The sequence below is a fragment of the Seriola aureovittata genome, chromosome 5 (genome assembly GCF_021018895.1).
Source record: "Seriola aureovittata isolate HTS-2021-v1 ecotype China chromosome 5, ASM2101889v1, whole genome shotgun sequence".
NCBI classification, from domain to species: Eukaryota; Metazoa; Chordata; class Actinopteri; order Carangiformes; family Carangidae; genus Seriola; species Seriola aureovittata.
The window spans coordinates 15460970-15482672 of record NC_079368.1 but is presented as its reverse complement, the minus strand read 5'-3'; the positions used below and the strand labels follow the sequence as shown (position 1 = coordinate 15482672).

The following is a 21703-nucleotide window of genomic DNA, read 5'->3' as shown; positions in this document are numbered from 1 at the left end:
CAGCCTGCTAGCTGGCTGCTCTGTGTGTGTACGCTGAAAAAAAATCTGGTGTTCTTACACAGCCCTGGCTCTGTAAATGGGGAATAAATAAAGTGGCTCAGACTGAGTAACACAACACTATTCCATCCAATCAGCAACAGGGGGTGTTCGTGCTCGTGCACAGGACAAGGGAAAGAAGAAGAGAAGAGGGGAAATGGGAGGAAAGAGGGCAATGGGAGCTAAAGACGGTAAATCTGGCACATGCTAAAAGATAATGCCTATTTAAGGATTACCAGGGGGAAGGAGAAGGAGCTCTCTAACCTTTCGTCACCACCAGACTGTGTGCAGTTGTGAATGGGATTGTTTGGGACCGCAGACGAGAGAACAGTGGCGACGTTAAGGCGAGTGCATGCAGGAACGTCTACTGGCAGCCTTGTTATCTTGGCTACAAATCTACACTCCTCTCCTCTGTCACTGTAGCTTTGTAAAAACAATCAAAACAACAAACTCCTTTTTATTTGTTTAACTGTTGAGTTCAAATGTCAACAGTCTTTTTAAATATCACAGCGTGAAGCTGATACAGTCTGCACATCACCATTACAACTGATGATCTGTTGTGCACTCCTGTCAGCTTCCATTTGCAAGGATGAACTGTGCAAAGACCAATTTGCGGGTGCTGAGTTTGTTTACATGGCAACAGTGACCACTGAGGTTTCTCTGCTGCCACAATGAAGAATGCAGCAAACAACAACAAGCATTGTGACTTGAGTCACACACACTGTGTCATGAATGTGGCTGCACCACACACACACACACACACACACACACGAAACACATGTCTAGGCTGCCATGGAGAAAGGAATGTGTTTTGTTTTTTATATCCTCATTCAGGTTTGGCCAAGTATGACAAGAAAGATAAAACTTACTTTGAGCCTAGTGTTTAGTGAAGGTAGTAAATTGTTTTTCGACACATCTATCTTCACAGGTCTTTACATTTTGACACATCCACAGAACCAAAGTTAAGCATTTACTGAGTGTATATGAGAGAGACAAGAGATTCAAAGTATTTTACAATTGATTAAACACTTTAATTGCATTTTGATGGCTGACATCACATCCCTTTAGTCACTCTCTAAAACCCCAGACTCCAGCCTCCTCTCAGATGTCTCTCACAGCGGACCAGCCCTCTAGTGGAGGACAACAGGACTGTGTTTTCAGAGTTAAACTAAACTTTAGTCTTTTTCAGTGTAAGTGTAACAGATCGAATTATATGGTTGTTGCAGTGAACGCGATGTAAAAACATAAGGCTGAACTGTTGTGGGAGCCTTCCAGGTGTTATCTTATCTGCTGTGTTTGATCACTGTTCTTTTTATTTTCTTTTATATGATTGGTCTGTTTCCAGTAGACGAGATCTCTATGGAGGAAAAACAAAGTTAATTCTTACTGTGTCCGGTCACCATTGTTGTAACTAAGCCTTTTGAGTGATAAAACTGAAGGAACATCTACAGTGCTGTATCTGCGATTTGAAGGAATATACAGTCACATTATCAGTAGGTCATGCTCTGGTGAATCATGTCTGTTGCAGCCTGCGCTTGGCTTGCGTGCATTCCTTTGTGTGTGTGCACGTGTGTGTGAGTGTGTGAGTGTGTGTGTGTGTGTGTGTGCGTCTGTGTATTCTCCTCAGTTAGGAAGCGATGATAGGATGTTGGCGTCACAGGATGCTCTAGCATTCAAGCCTTTTTACCTCACTTCCTGTAAGACAGCTGAGTGGTACGGCGGTGGGTTTGTCAGCCACAGGTGGTGTGATGGAAGAGGAGGGGGGTTGAAGATCTGGCTGGTGATGAGGCAGGAGGGGGGGGGGGGGGTTTGGACGGACAGACGGACAGTCAGCCCACCAGCTGTGCCTCAGCAGTCTAGTCTGTGCTGGAATGGGGATGTGGCCAAAAACAACATCAACCAGCAGCAGCAGCAGGGCTCCTTCCACTCAACATCACAGCAGCGGATCTCTTTGAGCTGAGTGCGATTGTCCCATGGCAGATGGAGGTCCTAGATAGGCTTCCACAGCAGCCAAACACACACACACACATACATACACACAACATGCAATATGTGGAAGCAGCTTGAAACAAACACCAGTTGAAGAACTTGTGTGACAAAAACTTAAGGGGGAATATATATTGAGCGTATGCGTGTTTAATTAGTGGACTAATGTAGCTGTTCATCTGTAATTTTACCAGAATCCAACTCCCATTAGAAGTTAATGGCTGTTTTTAATGGGCATGGTTTACATGCAAGGATAGCTGAGCTACAGTAAAAGTTTCCTTTTGCTCATTTGGGTGAAACCATACCGTAACAGCTTATAAAAAAACTTTAATTATACGTATGTAGCAAAAAAAAAAAGGAAAAAAAACCAGTATGAAAAGGGACCTTTATTCATTATTGTAGGATAAAACTGAGCAAAATATCTAATCATTTAAATGAGGTTTTGTTATAGTTAAATATCTCTTTGTCTCAAGTAAAACAGCAGTTACAGAAATAAAAAAAAACAGGTCAAAACAATAGCAGGAGTATGTGAGTTAATGTGTCAACCAGGCAACCCTTTAACCTGTAAGGAAAGAGTGTGTGTGTGCGTGCGTGTGCGTGGTGGGGGTCAGATCCCTGTGGAGACAGAATGGGAGGGAGGGGAAGTCAAGGGAGTGGCTTGTTGGTATTATGTGTGTGTGTGTGTGGTGTTGGTGGTGTATATGTTTGTGTGTGTGTGTGTGTGTGTGTGTGGTGTGTGTGTGTGTGTGTGTGTGTGTGTGTGTGTGTGAGTATGTATGATGTGGCTGAGGGAGTAGAGCAGCAGAACAGTGGACGTCCTGACTCCAAGAGGGTTACTGCAGAGAGAGAGAGAGAGAGAGAGAGAGAGAGGCAGTCAGTCTGGTGAGGAGAAGGTAAATGTCACTCTGCTGATTTTCCTGCTGTCGTGTGTCACAGACCGACGCTCCTCTCTGACTTTCTTCATCTTTTTTTTTTTTCCACTGAAAGACCCATTTAAACGTCTTTCCACATCTGTCTGCGTTTGTTTCTGTCTGACTGAAGAATGGGACGTGACTGCTTCTCTGTTTACCTTTCAGGTTTGTGTATATATATATATATATATATATGTATATAGTTAATTAACTTTTTGTTCATTTTAGCTGACAGGTCATATCTAAGGATATAGTATATATCCTTAATGATGCATGAGATGAAAATGGATCAGATAGAGAAATAATGCGAGTAAGGAATGTAAAGAAAATTGAGATAAACCTTGAATATTTAATGTGTGTATTTTAAACCTTAAATATTAAGTAATTTAACCCTGTGAGGTGTCTATTTGAGGCTACAGGTTTGGGTGCCATCTAGGTGTGTTGGGAGAGCACAGGTAGGCTGTTGGGTGGGAGGGTGTTGCAGATCCAGACAGAGTTTTGTTTATTCTGTGATCTCATCATCAACTTGTTGCAAGAAGAGACCTGAGTAGATTAACTGTCTAAGACTGGGCCTTGTCTCTGCAATGGAGAAGGTAAATTGGGCTTTGGAGATGACTTGAGAAAGTCTGCTGAAGGGAAGAAGAAAAAAAAAAAGAAAGTACAGTGGATCCATTTTGGGAAAAGAAAGACCAGTAAGTGAGTGAGCTGAGAGTGGCATGGGATGATTTGCAGTAAGTCAAAATGAGAATGAGGCTCAGCGCTGACTTCTGTGGGTTTACTCACTCGAGACTTGAGCGTGTGTGATACAGAGATGATTGCTACTTCATCCCAGCTACTGTATTTCAATTATTGGAGGTGAGCCGAGCATGTGGTTCCTCGGGCTGCAGTAATGGAAAATGAGCCGCCAGGTTTCTTCTTCTTCTTCTTCTCCTCTTCCACGTGGAGGCCTTTAAGACCCTCAAATGGTCTGACCTCATCCGTGGAGTGATGGATTTAACTTTCATGGAAAACTGCAGCACTGAAACCCAGTCTGTTAATCCGCAGCTGATCTCAGCTGTCTGAACCGGTTGGTGAAGAAGGTGTGTGCCTCGGCGCTGGCTCGGCCTCTGCCTCGCTGTTGTTGTTGTTGAGGGTTCAGAGGAGTCCAGATGGCCCGGGCCTCTCGCTGTGGTCATGAGAGGGGACAGTTGTTTTTGTGTTTACGAGGTTGAGATTTTGCAATTGTAGTCTGACACAAACAAGCCCCTGAGGGCCAGATGGACAAATGGTTTGGGTGAGCGTTGGAGTGGGACGGTGTCGGTGTTGGTTCCACTCTGTCAGGTCCTGAATGTTGGGCCCAGAGGAAAGCCGCTAATGACAGCATGGTGGCTGGCAGCAGGTCCCAAGCTCTCGTCTCCAGTTCCACTTTATCTTCCCTTTTTTTCTTTTCTCCCCCCTTTGCCTCACTGTCTGTGAGAAATATGTTCCCTGTGGTTTAGTGGGAGCTGTGAAATGATGGCTGTCTGTCTGACTTCTGGTAGTAGCAGGAGAGGGAGAGGAGCGGCGGGTGAGGAAAGGCTCGTTCTCTCTAATTGTGTTTATGGCTCAAACACAATTATCTTCCCGTGACTCTTTGATTGAGTGACTCCACTCAGAAGGAGAGCGTCCTTTGTGTGTGGCCATTATTACACTGTAGTACCCTCAGTCCTTTGTGCTGATGCAGAGGACTGTTTGTGTCCTCACCAGACACTGTCATAACTCATTAAAGGAGCATTCCACTAAATTTCTGCTTTCCACTGCAGTGCCCCGGACTTGTTGCCCCAGAAACATTTACCGTGGTCTTGAAAAGCTGAAAAGACTCTTTTATGCCCCAGAATCTGTGCTGCCACTTTTTTCTGTGTATGGGGATAAGTGTGCGTAAAAAGTGACATCCTTATAATGATCAGTTTAGTATTTCAATTCTCTATCTTCCTTATGAGGAAAGGTTTTTATTTCATTCATAGACATAGATTGAGTTCTCCTGGACAACTTTAACAATAAAACTTCACTTATTTTACAAAGTAAATCCAATCATCTGTCTTTGTTTACAACCCGAGCAGTGCCACTCCTGATTTCCTTTTTGTGCTGCCGTCTCCTGCAACAGTGTCTGATTACATTTTCTCCTCAGTGATTGAGCCGCTCTGCCCTGTAATCTGCTCAAGGTGGGGAAGGTCACAGTCAACAGAGCAGAAAGCCTCGACTCCTTTCTCACCTCTGCCTCTCGGTTGTGTTTAAATTCGAACGCTTTGTGTTTGTTCACCGCATTAACTGGCGGTCCCTCTCTGTCAGCTCTGATCACACACTGCATTGATTAAAAGCCTTTAAAACACAAAAGGTGTGATTTATAAGATTTTCACACTGCTGTTGACAGCTATGCCAGCCTCTTGTCTAAAGTAACATTGTTTACACACGGCAAACTGATTTTGGCGTGTGATTGTGTAGTTGGGTGTGTGTGCTTTTTTTTTTTTTTTTTTTTTCTTGCTTGAAAGATTGAGTGTGTTTTCAGAAGTAATGGTTGGCTGCAAATCTGGTCTATTATATTTTCAGTATTTAAGGTCATGTCCTGTATGTTTTTTCAAGATCCACCCAAACTTCTGTTGGATTCTATTCTTAACCCAGATGCCTCTTGTAAAACACCTTTAAGGAGATTATGTGCTGGGATACGGTTGCAGAATGACGCATACCATCTGAAGCTCTACATAAGAGCTTTTTGCCCTTTAATAGTAAAGTTTGCGAGCCCTCTATGTGGATTAAGAATAAGTGGAGGAGTGATTTAAAGAGTGTGTGCACACGTGCTCAGAGGAGTCTTATTTGTGCAGCTGATTCTCCTGTGGAGTAGCTCAAGGTCAGGCACCAGAGGCCCAACAGTAGTACCGGCGTCTTCATCTCTCCCTCTCCGTCCTCCCCTCCGCACCTCTCCCGTTTCCTCTCCATATGCCAAAATACTGCTGCCTCTCCTCTGAGATCTACCTCCTGCTGTGACTTTCCTCTATCAGTGCAGAAAAGCACCAGGGGTGCTGCAGAAAAGCTGCAGTTTCTACTGTGTTAGTCTGCAGGAAATCTTGAAAGAGTAGAAGCTTCACAAGTCAAGTCAGGCTGTAAAGCTGTATTATGTGTTGGCTCTCAGGGCGTCTCTCTCAGACATATACAATGGAAAATAAAACAGATCTTTACTTTTTCAGCTGGCCAAGCATGTAGCTCATCGTGTTCTGGGGCATTTGACCTCGACCTCAGACAAAAGACTGTTGTGATCACCGGCTGACCTCAAACAGATGATCGTAGAGCTGATGTTTTCACTCTGGTTTCGATCAGAGGAATGGGGCTTTTGGAGCTGTATTGAAGTGCACTAAGCATGTTTTTTTTGTTTGTTTTTTTTCCCCCACAGGAGACAGAGCGGGAGAGTCATAGTGAACGAGAGCGTGTCAGATCTCAGATCCGGGAGTTACACGGCCAGCAGACACAACAAAGCAGAGAGTTGCAGAGAATAGGTGAGAAACACTCATTCAGCACCAAACTGTATGGGACTGCTCTTCACATTGATGGACAGTCGACTGGCTGCGTTAATACATATTGAAAGCAGGGTATACATACAGTATTTGCCCTCATATTTAGATCATGTTTGGACACGCCACTCTTTTGGGATCGTTGAAATACAGAAAACTATATACATGTCAACATCCACATGTCAGGGTAAGCACTAAAGCTTTGTAGCCAACACTGACCACCTCTGTTGTGTGTACCCGTGACTGCATACATCCGTCTTGATGCAATTTCCTCTTCACTGCCTGTTAAAACAGTCAGCCAAAGGAGCCATTCTCCAGAGGTGGCGGTCAGGAGGTCATATTAGTTCAGGCTCTTTAAGCTCCTTCATCTAACTTTATTAACTGTTTGGAGTCACTCGCTGCCATAGGCTTAATGACTTTGACTTCTTAAGTGTGAAGTAATTACATTAACCTCTCTGTTAGCCCATTAATAAAGTAGTATGAATGCAAGCCTTCAGGAGGGAATGAATGCGCTTCGTTCACCTGAATCCTTGAAACTTTGCAGCCACACTTGCAGAGCCGACGATGAATAGCTTGTAAAATGACAAACAAGCATTGTTGACGAGTAATAAATGTATCCCTACCTATAGCTTGTCCAGTTTAAACACCTCAGGGTAAAGTATTAATTGGATAATTCACTTCATATAGGACATCTCGGGCTGAAGATGAAAGCGTTTTTCATCTTATATTGAAGCTCAGGCCTGAGGCCGACAGCCACAATAATCTCATTCTGTGTGGCCTGGTTTGCCTTGGACTTGACTCCCAGTGTCCTTCTCATGGACCTGGAGGATGGTGGTGGGGTTATGGGAACAGAGGGAAACCCAAAAGCCACACCTCTGCTAAATAAAGCTGATACCAGAAGAGAACTCTGGCTCGATTGACGTGGCGGAGAAACTCCCCAGTGTTACTGATTTATCCCTGCTTTACAATTTAAACCAGGGTGAAGCAGGGGTGAACAAAAAAAAAAAAAGACCACCGTAGAAAAGCAAAGGAGGACACCAATCAACAAAGGCTAGGACGTTTGTGGCTGGGACAGGGCAGAGTAGCCAAGGTGGGCCTGTGGTTCTTGAGTGAAAGTAGCAGGAAATAAAAGATTGCCCTTGGATGATCAGTGGCTCGTTGTTTTTGGTCTTTGAACGCTGCTCAAAGACATACCTCTACCTCTCAGACAAAAAAAGCTTATATTTACATTCTTTACCTCAATGACCATGTGTTCAGCTGTACTGCATTTTAGTGCAAACTGTAACTGGTAAGGCTGTGATTTAGGAAATGAAATGTTTGCAGAGACTCTCAGTGGAATGTGCTGTGTGCCTCAAGTTCCCAAAAGAGAAAAACTCAAGCTCAAGTCTGAGCATAGTACTAATTCCAATTTCACACGAAAACCTTGTGAATGACATGTAGGACTGAACACAACAGCGTTTTGTATATGTATCAGGTCATTGCCGTTCACAAAAGACCGTGGTCTGCGACTGTAGCACCATTCAAGTCACGGATAAACCATACAAGTGCATGTATAAAGTCCCTTTATAATCCCAGTGTAAATTCTATAAACAAATAGCTCAACCACTTTCAATTAATGTCATTAGATAAAGACTGAAAGTCTCAACAACAACAACAATATCTCAAGTTCCCCCAGGATGAATTACAGTGGCTTTGGACAGCTCAAATGAAGCTTCCCAGAGATACTAGCATGGCTGTGGACTGCCAGTCTTTAACAGCGCAGTGCATATATTTTCTTTATATGGTAACATGATGAAAAGATACTGCAGCAACTTGTATAAGAAGAGTGGGCTTCATGGTTAAGAGGGCTAGAAGTCACTCAGTCTCTGCTATTTATAGTAACATTAAATTTACTATGGAAAACCGTGCTCTTCCTGTTTTGCAAAAATCTGATTTGTGACAAACGCTCAAACTTGTGTTGACCCGTTCACAGCGAGGACAAACATTAGCTTTCTTTGGGTCATTGCTCGAGTGTGAAAGAAGTATAAAAAAAACCCCTTGGTTGTCCTTTGTTTGTGGGCTATATATTGACTGGCAGCTTAGTGCACAACTAGTGCAGCTTTTGTAGCTATTTTAAAGCAAAAAGCAAGCCTGTCATTATCCAGGAGCAGTGGGGGTTTTCCCAGAAATCGCTACACAATAGACATGACCGTTTTCTTCAATGGCAAAAATATGAACAATAACATGAGAGTTGGTAGAAGGAGCAGTGTTTTGGCTCTCACTTCACTAATTGAGTTTGGGTTGAGTGCATGATTAGATGTAAACACTGCAGTCCAGTGGACCATTCATAGTGTCACATGTGAGAATGTGTGGTAGCCATTTATTGTCCCAATTGTGTGTCATAATCACGTTTTCTGTTCAGACTGTATTACATAATCACCTGGTCTGTTTAATCAACAACTTGCTGCCATTTATAAATTGACTCTGTGCACAATCAAGCATCTTTGTTTTTGAGGTGTTACACAATAAGGAATAAAAAAAAAAAGATCAGCTGCTTTAAATGAGGCTGTGAAAGCTCCACCCTTAATCCTGTCTAGTTCAAAGCTGAGGGAGATTGCTGCGGCTGCCGGTCAGACTGGAGTCTCCCTTTGATTTGGTTTGTAAATGACAGCCATGCATACTTGGTGAACCCTATTTGGTTGCAGAGTTGGTGCAAACACAGGTCAGCAGGCGTGTTTTCATGCCTTGGTGTCTACATGTGATGTAGGAATCGGATACACACTCAGTTTTCGCTGTTTTCGTTATCTGCGGTCCATACACAACCTCAGATATTCCGTCCACTAGAAGCACCACGGGTGTTGGAGGTAGAGAGTGTCGCAGTTGGAGGATGTGGGCACCGCTGTGTTGTTTGGAGTGTGGTTTCCTGAGGAGAGAAGGAGCAGTGAAGGAACTTGGACAGAGGGGAGGGGAAGTACTTGTCCTGGTCTCTATTTCACCCCCACTTCCTCCTCGACTCCTTGTACTTGCTCACCACCTACGGTTGTACCACATGCTCCCATTCTCCACTCATGACCCTTCCTTCTCCTTTACGCACATCCACCAACGCAATCTCACAAATCTTGCTCAGGAACTGAGGCCAGTCTGAAGGAAATGCCTACCTCCCCTCACGTCTCCACGTGCCTCCTCTCTGATCCTGAGTGATATTTTCTAGCCCGGCCTCTAGTGGGGCCCCAGTGCCGCGGAAGTATTTCATTTCCATCATTTCAGTCTCTAACGTCACCACCTCCCGCTTTCTTTGCTCACATACAGTAACACCCTGTTCACTTTAGATTACTATTAATGTAGGAGGAAGAAAACATTTATAAAACATTTATTCTGATTTATAAAAGCCACGAGGCACAGAAAGGTATTTATCATCTTTCCTTTGTGTTTTCTTTTGCAGGCTCCAACTCAGGCATGGTGTTGGTTCTCGATCACCTGGTGAAGGACGATGGCTCTGGGCCTCTGCTCATCCAGCCTCAGAGAGAGGCTGTGACCACAGAGCCTGACCTGGTCCTGTCACACCGTCAAAGGTCAGACTCCTCAGCTTCAGACCGCAGTGTGAGCTCGGTGCTTTCCAAGTCCAATCTTGATTCTGTGGCCTCAGAGAAGACTCTGGGCTCAGCCTACAGAGCCCGGCTAGACTCTGGTGCCTCAGACAGGAGCCAGAGTTCCTCCCAGCGTGGTCGGCTAGGCTCCGGGGCATCAGAGCGAAGCGTCAGCTCCCAGTCCTATATCAGACAGAGACTGGGCTCAGATGTCTCCGACTCTGGCGTCAGACCCCGTTTGGGCTCTGGGGCTTCAGATAGTGTCGGTCTTTTGTCAAGGAAACGGACTGACTCGGTGACATCTGACCAGAGCGTGAGTATGTCCTCTGAGGAGAGGGGTCCAGGGGAGGAGGTGGAGATAGCAACGAGTGGTTCAACTTACAGCACAGATTCAGAAACCGAGAGCAGAAGCCAAGGTCCAGCCAGCCTCCAGGCTCAGTCTGACCAGGATCACATCGTTGACCAGGAGCAGCCTGATGGAGCCATTTTATCTCGCAGCGATCCTACAGATGTTCAGCTCAGTGGCAGCACCAAGGGAAAAACTGACTTCCAGAAACAAAAGGTATACAGGCCTTATGTATATCTAATGTATGTATGTCGAATAAATGTGTGCCGTCTTTGAGTCTGGAACGTACAGGCAGGTGACAAATTAAAGGAAAACACTGAATAAAAGAGGAGAGACAAAATCTAGCTTCCATTCAGGGCAGGAGGGATCACTGAAAATGTTGTTTGCTGGAACAAGTGCACTGCTACCATCAGTTTGCAGGATAGAGACATAATTAGCCCCTCAACTGCAGCACATTAAACAGCATGTTTAACGAACCTGCAAATGTCACTTTGGCCTTGTAAGACACATTAACAAAACGCTGTCTGCCCATGAGATCTAGCTACAACAGAAGTTTATTAACCTTGTCTCTTGTTCCCTGCTGCTGTCAGTCAAACACAGACACGCCCTTTTTTTTCTTTGTATTAATGATACAAAGCTACTTACAATTTTCTTTTTTTTTGTATATTTTTTTGGGCTTTTATGCCTTTAATGGACAGCACAGTGGAGAGTGACAGGAAACGGAGAGGCAGAGAGAGGGGGAATGACATGCAGTGAAAGGCCGTCCGATGCGGGATTCGAACCGGGGCCGACTTCTGCTTAAACCACTACGCTACACGACGCCCCACAATTTTCTTTTAAAAACAGCGCTGAAATCACTTTTTGACGATGAAAAGATTCTGGACAAATCTGTTGACGAGGGAATATCTTCTGGTAGAATGGTGTTTGTCCCTCCAGCAGAGTTACAGAGACATATAGAGTCCATGCTAAAGGGGATTGTAGCTGCTGTAGAGGCTTATTAAGACACTTCATGTTGCTTTTTCTTGTCACCCATCTGTATCTCAGGACAGGTGAATGGCAAGAATAATACAAAGTATTTATCACAGCTGCACCACTAGAGTGGGGTGTTGAGCTACAGAGTCACAGTCACGTGCAGCAATAGGCCAAGCTCCGTCTTTGTTTCTTTCCATGTCATTATCCCCCGACAAGTAATCCCGTCACTCCATTCTTCAGTGACACCCAGGTCACATCGGCATCCATAAACACATCGTGCTGGGCTCTTGTTTGGAGCTGTTTAACTTTTGTTACTTGGATACACACACTGTGCACCTGAGTGTCTCTGCTTCACCTCAGCGGCATGTCAGTCCCACCTGCTGTCGGAGAGGAACACGCAGCGTTACGGGCCAGAGCTTCTGTCTCTCTTCATCCCACAGTGCTGAGGACACACAAACACACAGAGCTGGTGTTTCTGCACTGCTCACTGTTAAGCAACATTTCCAATCTTGGGGGCTCAGGTCACTATGACGCCGTCGTGTCGCTCCTCTTAATGTGTTTACCCAAGGCTTCTTTTATTGTTCACTGCAATATACACCGATGCTCAGTCTCCTGACAGAAGTGTAAACAGTCTGGGGCCCATCATGTCCCCCACTGCCAAAAAAAGAACAGAGGCCCACTGCTTCACTCTATACACAAATGTTACATAATGAAAACACCACTGGTTGATTCTGTATTTAGGATTGTGTAGGTCTGTGTGTGTGTGTGTGTATGGGTCTGTGTACTTGTCACCACGGCCATCCATCCCGACTCTTGCTCCTCATGAATGTGCATTGCTGCCCTGTTAAACATGGAGCTGTTCAGTGCAGCAGCTCTGTGGTTGTCAATCCAGGCAAACACTGCATGTTAGCCCTTAATCTCCTCCACTTCCTCGACTAATTTTTCTGCCATGTGTCTTTGTTTTTTCCCTCTGTAGATAACAGTTAACAGGGATCTTCCCTTCACCCGTGACAAAGCAAAGGACTCTGGTAAGAAACTAGTCCAACTCATTTAGTCCTGAACTTATTAATCAGCATCATTTTTGATAATATTTTAAGATCAAGGAAAACTTCCAAACATTCATCATCTTCCAGCCTCTCAAAAGGGAGAATTTTGCTGAACTCTGTTTTTAAATCATTGTTAATTGAATATGTTGTAGAACAATTTTTAATATTCTGGAAAATTGCGATGGGTGTTTGTCACTATTTAGTTGACATCTTACAGACTAAATGATTAATTAAATGTAAAGCATGTGACAGTATCACACCAGATGGTTTATAGTTCACACACTGTAGAACTCCAGTACATGGAGACAGTCACAGCCATTAGTGTGACTGTGTAAGGCTGGGAAGAGAGCATGTTGTAATATACACCGTTTCTCTCTTTCTAGCAGACAGTGCTCTTTGCTGTGTCCACTGTACTATAAACTGTGGTCTCCCCCTCCCCGAGCAGCACATCTTTTTTTTTTTTTTTTTTCCTTTGTAAGGATGACCTCAGTGAATATCTTCTCCTCTAATCACTAGTGTTTTTTCCATTGCAGGGCCAGTGCCAAATCATGAGCTTTATACACAGTATCTGACGGTATTAAGGATCAGAGGATGAAAAAGTATCCATGAGTGGAAGAAACATGTCCTGAAATGTCTAAAAAATTGCACCCGAAAGACAGTGAAACAGGGGAAGTTAAGTCAAGCAAAATAAAGGGGCAGGAACAAAACCTAGAGAGAGGGCTTTTTGAGGTAGAGGAGGAGATAATATAAGGAGATGGGAGAAGCGAAATAGGCTCTGTGTCTCTCGTGCATTGAGCTCTTGTGTTTTTCTGTGATTTCCACTCCATTTCTGCATTATGTCTTTGCAGCACCTGAGAAGAAAAATGCTGTGTCGGAACAATTCAACTGCACCAACTCTGTGCGTGACAGAATGCGCAAGTTCGCAGAGCCCAGCCCGAGCCCAAATGTCGCAGCTTTGAAGAAAGCTCCTCTGAGGAATGGGACAACCCCCGGCAGCAGTGGCCACACAAATTTCTCCAGAGCTACTGAGCTGTTTACACACACAGCAGCATCACTCAAAACATCTGGAGACTCCACATCTCACACCTCTGCCGCATCTCAGAGTCAGGCCACACCTCAGCCAAGAGGTGGGGCTAACAAACCTCTGTCTTCAGCCAGCCAATCGCAGAACTCCAAGGGCGGGACGAGACAACCAGCTGAAAAAGATGTGCACGCCTTCAGTAACTCAAAGGAAGACAGGACCCCAGGGAAAGCAGCTGCACAGCAGGTCACCCAGGGAGAGGCAGACCCGGACATGAAGACTTTCCTCACCATTGAGATCAAGGATGGGCGAGCCACGACCTCCTCTACATCCTCCTCTAGGGGCAACATCGTCCCCATCACGACCATCACCCCACGCATCACCCCTAATGCTCTGGGGCAAAGAGCAGGTAGGAGTATCAACCTTATAGCAACAGGAAGTGCTTATACTGTAGCTCACTCAGTGCTCAAATAACCGGTTTAACATTGTGCAATTTTTTGCAGCTTTGTGGTTTTATTGATCTGGAAGCACAACTGAACACTATCTAAACTAAATTTTAATGCACTGGGGTTTTAGGTCAAATTTAATTGCATTGACAATTTTAAGCCTCATATGGAGCTGGTACAGTATGAAAAGCTATCACCAACTGTGTTTCAGGAGGTTTGGATGATCCTAATTTAGCCACTGTATGTCTGTCCTTGCTAATATCAACCCGTAGAGCATGATGGAATCCCAGTCGCTGTGGGAGGCGACCGGGGCCAAGGAGTCGGTCAGAAGTGGGATGATGACAAGGGGTTTGTCAGACCAAGCAAAGCACATGGATGAGTGGGGATAGATGTTGGGGCTGAATACAAAACAGCATGGTTGATCTGAAGGGCATTTGTTATAAAGTGAGCGTGCTGCTGCAGTGTGGAGGAGGGTGAGGTCAGTAGTCAACAGTAGAGAGTATATTGGGACAAAGGAGACAACAACTGGTTGTCTCAGGCCAAGCTGAATAGTAATACTGTTACTATATAACAGTGCAATTGAATGAGGCCACACAGTAGATTTTTGTGTGATACATGCTGCTTCTTTTAAACGAACAAGAACTTGCTTAATTTATTCCTAAGAATGCTCTTAAAATAAAGACAAACATTTTAAAGACACTGACATCCACTGTTTGAATGCAGCAAGAGACCTTTGTCTGTTTTCTGTCAGGTAAACATGGATGCCAGAAAAACAGCTTCTATGTGTACCTCTTTGAATACTTTCCCTGATGCAAACACTTAAGAACGTATTGTTCAGTGTTGGTACATGACAGTGTAGAATTAAGTGATATGTAGTACATCTACTGGCTTTGCACTGACCTGTTATTTACATGACACAATGAGGTGAAAGTAACTTTTTAAATGAATCTTTGGTCATTTTATGCTGTACATTTTTTTAAAATTACAATTGTCCCTGTTTTTCAAGAAGTGAGTAGAATGTATGATATATATATATATATATATATATATATATATATCACTGTGCAGCATAGTTTGAAAAATAATGCACGGCAATATCATCTGTACTGATCTAACAGTCAAGGATTTTTGGTGGATACACGTGTTACATCACAACCAAAAAAGGAAAACATACTAAAATATGTAGTGTTTAGAAGGTGTTGGAGAACTGCAGCAGGTGCTCATCCATAGATGGTATGAGTTTATCCTACTTGGCATGTTGAGCAGTGGGCCAGTCAATGTTACAATGTTCCTGTAATGTACATACTCGGTACAGTATATACTCTCAGTGCAAACAGAACCAGCAGGGATTAATTAAATGCATGTAATGAAAACATGACCAGCTTGAATCCCAGTCCATTTCAGAAGCAAAGCTACTACAGTGCTACAGCTGCTGTCATGGTCTATCCATACAAGACGTCTTAAGTTTCAGCTCTTCCCAGCAACCGGGATCTCCAACCCAAACAGTTTATTTAAGACTCAAGCTGGACCTGTGTGATTACAGCCTCCTCACCTCTTACAACCACCCCCCCACCCCCACCCCACACACACACACACACACACACACACACACACACACACCCACACCCCCCCAGGACACATTCTGGCAGCCCCATTGGGCTCCTTCACTAGAGTCACACGGTTTCTTTTCAGCTCAATTTGCTTTAATGGTTTTGGGCTCCTTTTTTGGGAACCTATCTGTCTCCCACTGACTGAGAGCAGGCCGCATTTGTGTCTCCAGTTTCTCTCAAAAACACCTGCCAAGACTCTTAAATGTACACTGTGCTGTGCTGGTGTGCATCAGCCCTATTTTATGATATAGCTTTTGTGTGTGTGTGTGTGTGTGTGTGTGTGTGTGTGTGTGTGTGTGTGTGTGTGTGTGTGTGAGAGAGAGAGTGTGTGTGTGTGTGTGTGTGTGTGTGTGTGTGTGTGTGTGTGAGAGAGAGTGTGTGTGTGCACGTGTGTGTGTGAGGTGCAGGCAACAGGTCACAAGGAAACTACCGTACTGTTGGAGGCGACTGAAGAGGGCTGTTTATGTTGAAGGAGTCATCCACATTTTCTCACTTTTCTCTCGTTAGACATGTGTCTGTTGTTTATGACACTATGGCAGCTTATGTAACTGACTAATGGCTACTACCAACACAGTGCAAAGCCATGCACACGTCTCAACTGTACACATGCATATGTGCCAGGACCTTTTGGTTTGTTTGGTTTGTTCTTATTCATCCTATAGCTGTGGATTATATCTCTCATAAGAAATATTTTATGATTCCATTAAATCTTTGTCTTTCCTGTGTCTGTTTCAGAGTTGACCCTCGGCCTAAGAGCAACGCCATTCAAAATCTCCTCATCCAGCTTCTCCTCTGGATCCTCCATAAAGGTACAGTCTGCTCTAGGAAATGTTTTTTAGGAAAAGATCACAACATTAATTATTCCACAGAAACTTGACAGAAATTGTCAAACATACTGAAAAAAAATCGTTTTTCAGTCCGTTCCAATTAAAGATGAATGTTTTGTTTTCATCCGCTGTTTAATTTCCAACTTGATTCAGTTGGATTCCGCTGGTGTTTTTGCTGCGTCCCTGTCACAGCAATCACCAATAAAGGCCTGAGAAGTGAGCGAGTCAGGACAATGAAAGGCAGACAGAGTGTGAGAAAAGGAGGGAGCGGAGGGAAGAACAGTGTTTATCAAACACAGAGTGGGTAGCCAGTCACATCTGTCCTTGTAAGGTATGTGAAGGAGAGAGGGAGAGGGAGGGAGGTGCTCCGGGTTTTCTCTCGGCAGGCCATGCCCACTGAGATTTATCCGGGAAATGTTTCTTAAATCACACCTGTCTGTCCTCATCCTCGCCGGTTACTACCCTGCTGCATTAAAGCACATGTTGACATAAGTTCTTCATCGCTTTATCTTTTCTTGAAGGTGAGCGCTAAAAGTCAAAGATGTAACTCTTTGTGCACTCTGATTGGCTGGAAGTCTTTTACTGATGGTGGAAAGTGACTGCTGTCAAAAACCATCCCCCTCCTGTCTGACAGTAACCTCTGAGAGTTATTATGGTAAACTCCCATTTGCCTCATTCCTTAACCCACTTGCTCCTCCATGAAAGGCAGTGTCATTATGAATCAAGAGGAGGGCGAGGAGAGGAGAAGTGGTGTCCTGTTTACTCTTTAATGGCTGCGTTTTCCCACCCCCTGTGTCAAGTGCGGCTGTAATCTGGTTATTGGATCACGGAGCGGGTTAATTAGGGCTGGGAGGAGGCTCCGCGAAGCTGCAGGGAGGATTTAAGGTGTTGGAATGAGACTGTCTCCATCAGTTAGTTCCATGTACGAACTAAGGTACTGCAGAAGAGTCTTTCTAGGAAAGACGGGGAAAGGGATATTGCAGGAAAAGGACAAAGATTTTTGCAGGAGATGAGGTTTATGTTTGACTGAGCCAGGTGCAGCCACAGCATAACGACATGCAGGTAACATCTTTGTGTGAGTGCTACCGTGTGTATGACATTACTAAAGAGGATATATTTTGAATTATGGTAAGTAAATACATGCATTTGAAGAATCTCCCGTCACAAAATCGGCTCTGGACGTACAGCAGCAGCAACGCAGCAGCACACTCTGGATTACAGTCTGATTGGTGTATCACTCACAAATCATTACTTGTACTTTACATTATTAGTTTCTGTTTACTATGTTTTTATTCATAACTGTCGGGGATGAGACTCTGTAGCACACACTGCTCTCCAAGCAACTGCATCGTCATCGTATAGGCTTAACATGAGTGCTTTCATTGATAAATCACAAGGCTACAACACGAAGTAATCTTCATCTTCAATCTCCCTGTCTGTATATTTCACCTGCTTCTGCCAGACTGGCCTACGTTTTACCTTACAAAGACAGAGCCCGGGTGACCTGGTTAATGAGATTGTAAAAACAGCAGCAGACACTGTTGGTTAGCATCAGCGTGGGGGGAGGCAGCTTGGTTACTTTCAGACTGATCCTGAGACCACCTGTTCTCTGACTTTCCCTGGTTTAGTCGAAGTTCAAGGTCGAGTGAGAGGAGGTGACTTGTCAGGGGTGGATTCATATTAAAGTAACTTATGTAAAAACCCTTTTCACATCGGTCTCTATGTTCATTTTAGCATGAAGCGTGTGCAATATGTGGTGTAACTGTAGCTCTTCCTATTGAGTGTTGTTGATGGTTGTTTATTGACCACAGTGGTTCCTGTCTGGGACTCTGATCTGTTTGGGTGGTCCAGACTTCTCCATGGTGGTCTAACTTCAGAATTCACAACCTCCGCTCTTTACTTTGTTGTCTTGTTTTTTTTTTAAATTCCAATAAAACATGTTGATTCTGATAGCATCAGCTCTTACAGTGGATTGTCTCTAAATTACAATCTGAGATTCAACAGAGAGAAACGTTCTAGATGAAATAAACAATGGAAAGTTTCCAAAACAAAGAAGGGCAAAGTGAACGAGTAAGTTAAGAGATGTGAGTAAAAAGGAGAGAGCTGCTCCTTGTTATTTATTATAAAAGCAAGACTAAGATGAAGTTAACGGCAAGGTCAAGATGCGTAGTGTTTCAGAGCAGTGATGAGAGTTCATTTCTGACAGGTGAGACAGGCAGTGTGATTATTGATGCCTCCTGCTCCGGGTGATCACAGCTGCTCCTGCTCATCTCAGCTGTTGGTCCATGCCGACCGCTGCGCTCAGCCTTGAACACAAATACAAACAATACCGTAGCTTTATAACCAGGGTGATGACAGGACAGTCAGTCTCTTTCCTGTAGTCACAGGGATTACTGCCAGGGCTCGGGTCACACTTGGAGAAGTGCTGCTGCATGAACGTGGACACACAGGTCCCACGGTCAGTGACAGACAGTCTCACTGTGACACAGACGTATAAGGACCCCATTGTTAACGAACTGCTGATCCATGACACATGCTGGTTACCCAAGCAGTTCACATGTGTCGCAGATTTAAGCCTGGTCTGCAGACCAGGGTGCAAACTGGGGAGAAAAGCTCTGACATTGTCTGAAAGTCCGGATGAACTTACTCTGAATCAAAACCGCAGTGTTTTTGTTCCTGATGTTTTATAGCCAGCTTGGATTTAAATTTCCATAAGAGATGTTTTTCCATCTTTGTTTCCTCTGTAGAACAAAATATCTTCGTTGCTTTAGTTTTGAGCTCTGTTGGAAGTTGCACAAGTTATTTTTAGTAGCCCTGGATATAACAGCAGAGGGTTCACAATAGCCGCAGACACTGTCACATATAAGAGAAAGAAGAGATAGAATCTCATCCTATTCACATAACTACTTCAGATGTGCCACAATAACCAGAAATAGAGAAGACAACTGTGTGTTTGCACTACTAGTCTTTATTTGTCATGTTCATTCTTTCTACATTACTGTGTTTTACTGTGGGTGAAGTGCTTTAGTGCTTTGATGCATGGTAAGACTGAAGCCATGTCCTTCTTGGGTTTTGACCCACTTTCTCTGCTGCTTGTCACGTTTCTCTCCTCTCAGACTCTTACTGGGAACTGTTTTGCTTACCTGTAAATCCCAGGAGAGATCACTGTTGCCCTTTGTCACATTGTTCTCCATTGAAGGCCGGTCCTGTTTATTTTGGACTTAAATGATTTGTGCTCTGTGCGTATGTGTTTTAGATAAATAAAAATAACGGTCATACAGTCACGGCGCTCCGTTTTTAAGGTGTAGATATTTACAGTGAATTCTTCTGTGTTCTTTCAATTTCTTTTATTCAGTTTAATGCTTGTGATGTAATGGCACGCCATTCAAGAATTACAGGTTTATCACATTTTGTAATGTGATGCTGCTAATCGGACTGCATTCACAGAAACAGAAACAGTATCTACAGTACCACTTGATTCTTCTGAATGGACTGCAGTATGCCAATAAATCTCCACTAGGCATTTACAATATCTACTTGAGCATCTTACAATAAGAACAACATACACACACAGACTTCCGTCAGTGCTCTTAATTTAACACAAAAGCACTTGAAGCATCCACATGAGCAGGAGCTAGACCCCCTGATGCTTTGTCTGTAAGGCTAAAACAAAATCGTGGATAGGACTGTAATGTCGTTGGTAACATCCTTGCCCACAGCTGTGGAGAACTGGGCCCCAATTCCTCCTCACTGGTCACCCAGTCTGCTCTGTCATGGCCCTGAACACTTTGACCTTCATGGGCCGATCTTCCCTCTGGAGGTCTGTCTTGAAATCACAGTCGTGCAAAAACCACCGACCTGATTAGTTGGGACTCGGTTGCATTTTGTCGGAAAGCAATTTTAAGAGGAGTGAAACACTAATGTGCGACTCTTTCAACTCAGCCCAGGCCTAGAGCCACATCTAAACCCCTCTTTGCCTGCCAGTCGAGGTGTGAAGGACAAGTGCTCTAAATAAAATGAAAGTTGAAAGAGGGGAGGGGGGGAGTTACCATTCCCCCTCTGGCCTCCACCAGTGCCCCTGGACTGACTGTCTCAGTGGAATAATGGTGGGGCAGGAGATAAATAGACATGTCCATGGCACCTGGAAATAAGGGGGTGGGGCCACTGTTGCCTGGGAAACAGGATTTCTTGCATGCTCATTGGCTGTCAGGGTGTTGGCCGGTAAAGAGGGGAGATTTGCTGGGGGTATAAAGACCATGCATTGTTTTGAAAGGTCTCAGACAGATGGACAGGGAGACCATCACCTCTGAGGCAAAGGACCCAGCATTCTCTGATCTGACACCCCAACTGAAGTTTTTGGGACATTAAGTCGTATTTAAACTTGAAGGATTTTGACCAGTGGAACATTGAGTGCAGCTGGTCTGGCCATGCCTGGAGTGAACCTGGACTTCCTCCCAGCCTCGCAGGCTCCAGAGGATTTGGGCAGCCCAGACAGTGCTTGTGCCGAGTCCGGCCTGGAGGAGGTGATCGGTGATCTGCTCGCTCAGGAGGAAGCTGAGAATGAAGGGGAGCAGGAGAGCAGCGAGAGGAAATTTGAATTAACACTGCGGTGTGCCGTTGGAGAGATCCATAGTGACCTGCAGGCTTTTGGGAAGCGAGTGGATGCCCGCCTGGAGGAGGCTGCGGTTCAGGTGGTTCCTCTGGCTGAGGCCATTGTCATGTTGCAGGAGGAGAACCTGAGGCTGAGGGTTCAGCAAGAAAGGCTGGTGAGGCAAGTGGAGGCCCTGTGCCAGGTTCTGGGGCTACCCGATCCATTCCTCCATGTATTTCCTAGCAAGGAAATCTCACCTTCGATTCCTTGTGAAGCCAAAACTCCATTCAGTGATTCTCCAACTTCATGCAGTGATCCTCCAGCTTGCACTCCCCAGGACACCGCACTTGAAGCACTACATGACAATTCCTCCTGCACGCCTGAAGTTTCTGCATCCAGTGCGCCCCAGGAATCTATATCATGCCCCCAGGACTCAGACACCACAGGGACAAGCACACCTCAGAATTCAGAGCCCTCGCCCGTCCCTCACCCGCCTACCTTTGCAACCTGCCGTTCCCTCTCTGCTCCTGCTCTGATGGCAAACATTTCTTTTAACGACAGTGGGGTACTGCACTCTGTTAATGGTTTTGATCATGGTCTCCTTATTTCAGATAACGTGCTTAAAGAACAGGAATGTCTTTTGTTCCAGTGTTGACAATACCTGTGAATCAACTGGCTATGAGTTTTACATGCCATACCAGTGACACTCTGTGTTCTGCTCACGAACTTCTTGACCTCTGTTCCATCCGTCATGGCTGTCCACTGGTTTTAATCTCACATTATGTAATGACTTCATTTTGAAAAAGCTTGACCATCTCAGCTGT

The 21703-nt window shown here is 44.6% G+C and overlaps 1 protein-coding gene across 4 annotated transcripts in view; it reads left to right on the top strand.

The window, feature by feature from the left end:
* Positions 1 to 21703, top strand: part of smtnb (smoothelin b) — a 50362-nt gene that overhangs the window by 18101 nt on the left and 10558 nt on the right. For all 4 annotated transcript variants that reach the window (XM_056377441.1, XM_056377438.1, XM_056377440.1 and 1 more), the window contains exons 6-10: positions 6337 to 6439; positions 9876 to 10582; positions 12315 to 12366; positions 13233 to 13814; positions 16197 to 16270. In XM_056377441.1, coding sequence (XP_056233416.1) covers positions 6337 to 6439; positions 9876 to 10582; positions 12315 to 12366; positions 13233 to 13814; positions 16197 to 16270 — 1518 coding nt within the window. The remainder of the gene's footprint in view (positions 1 to 6336; positions 6440 to 9875; positions 10583 to 12314; positions 12367 to 13232; positions 13815 to 16196; positions 16271 to 21703) is intronic.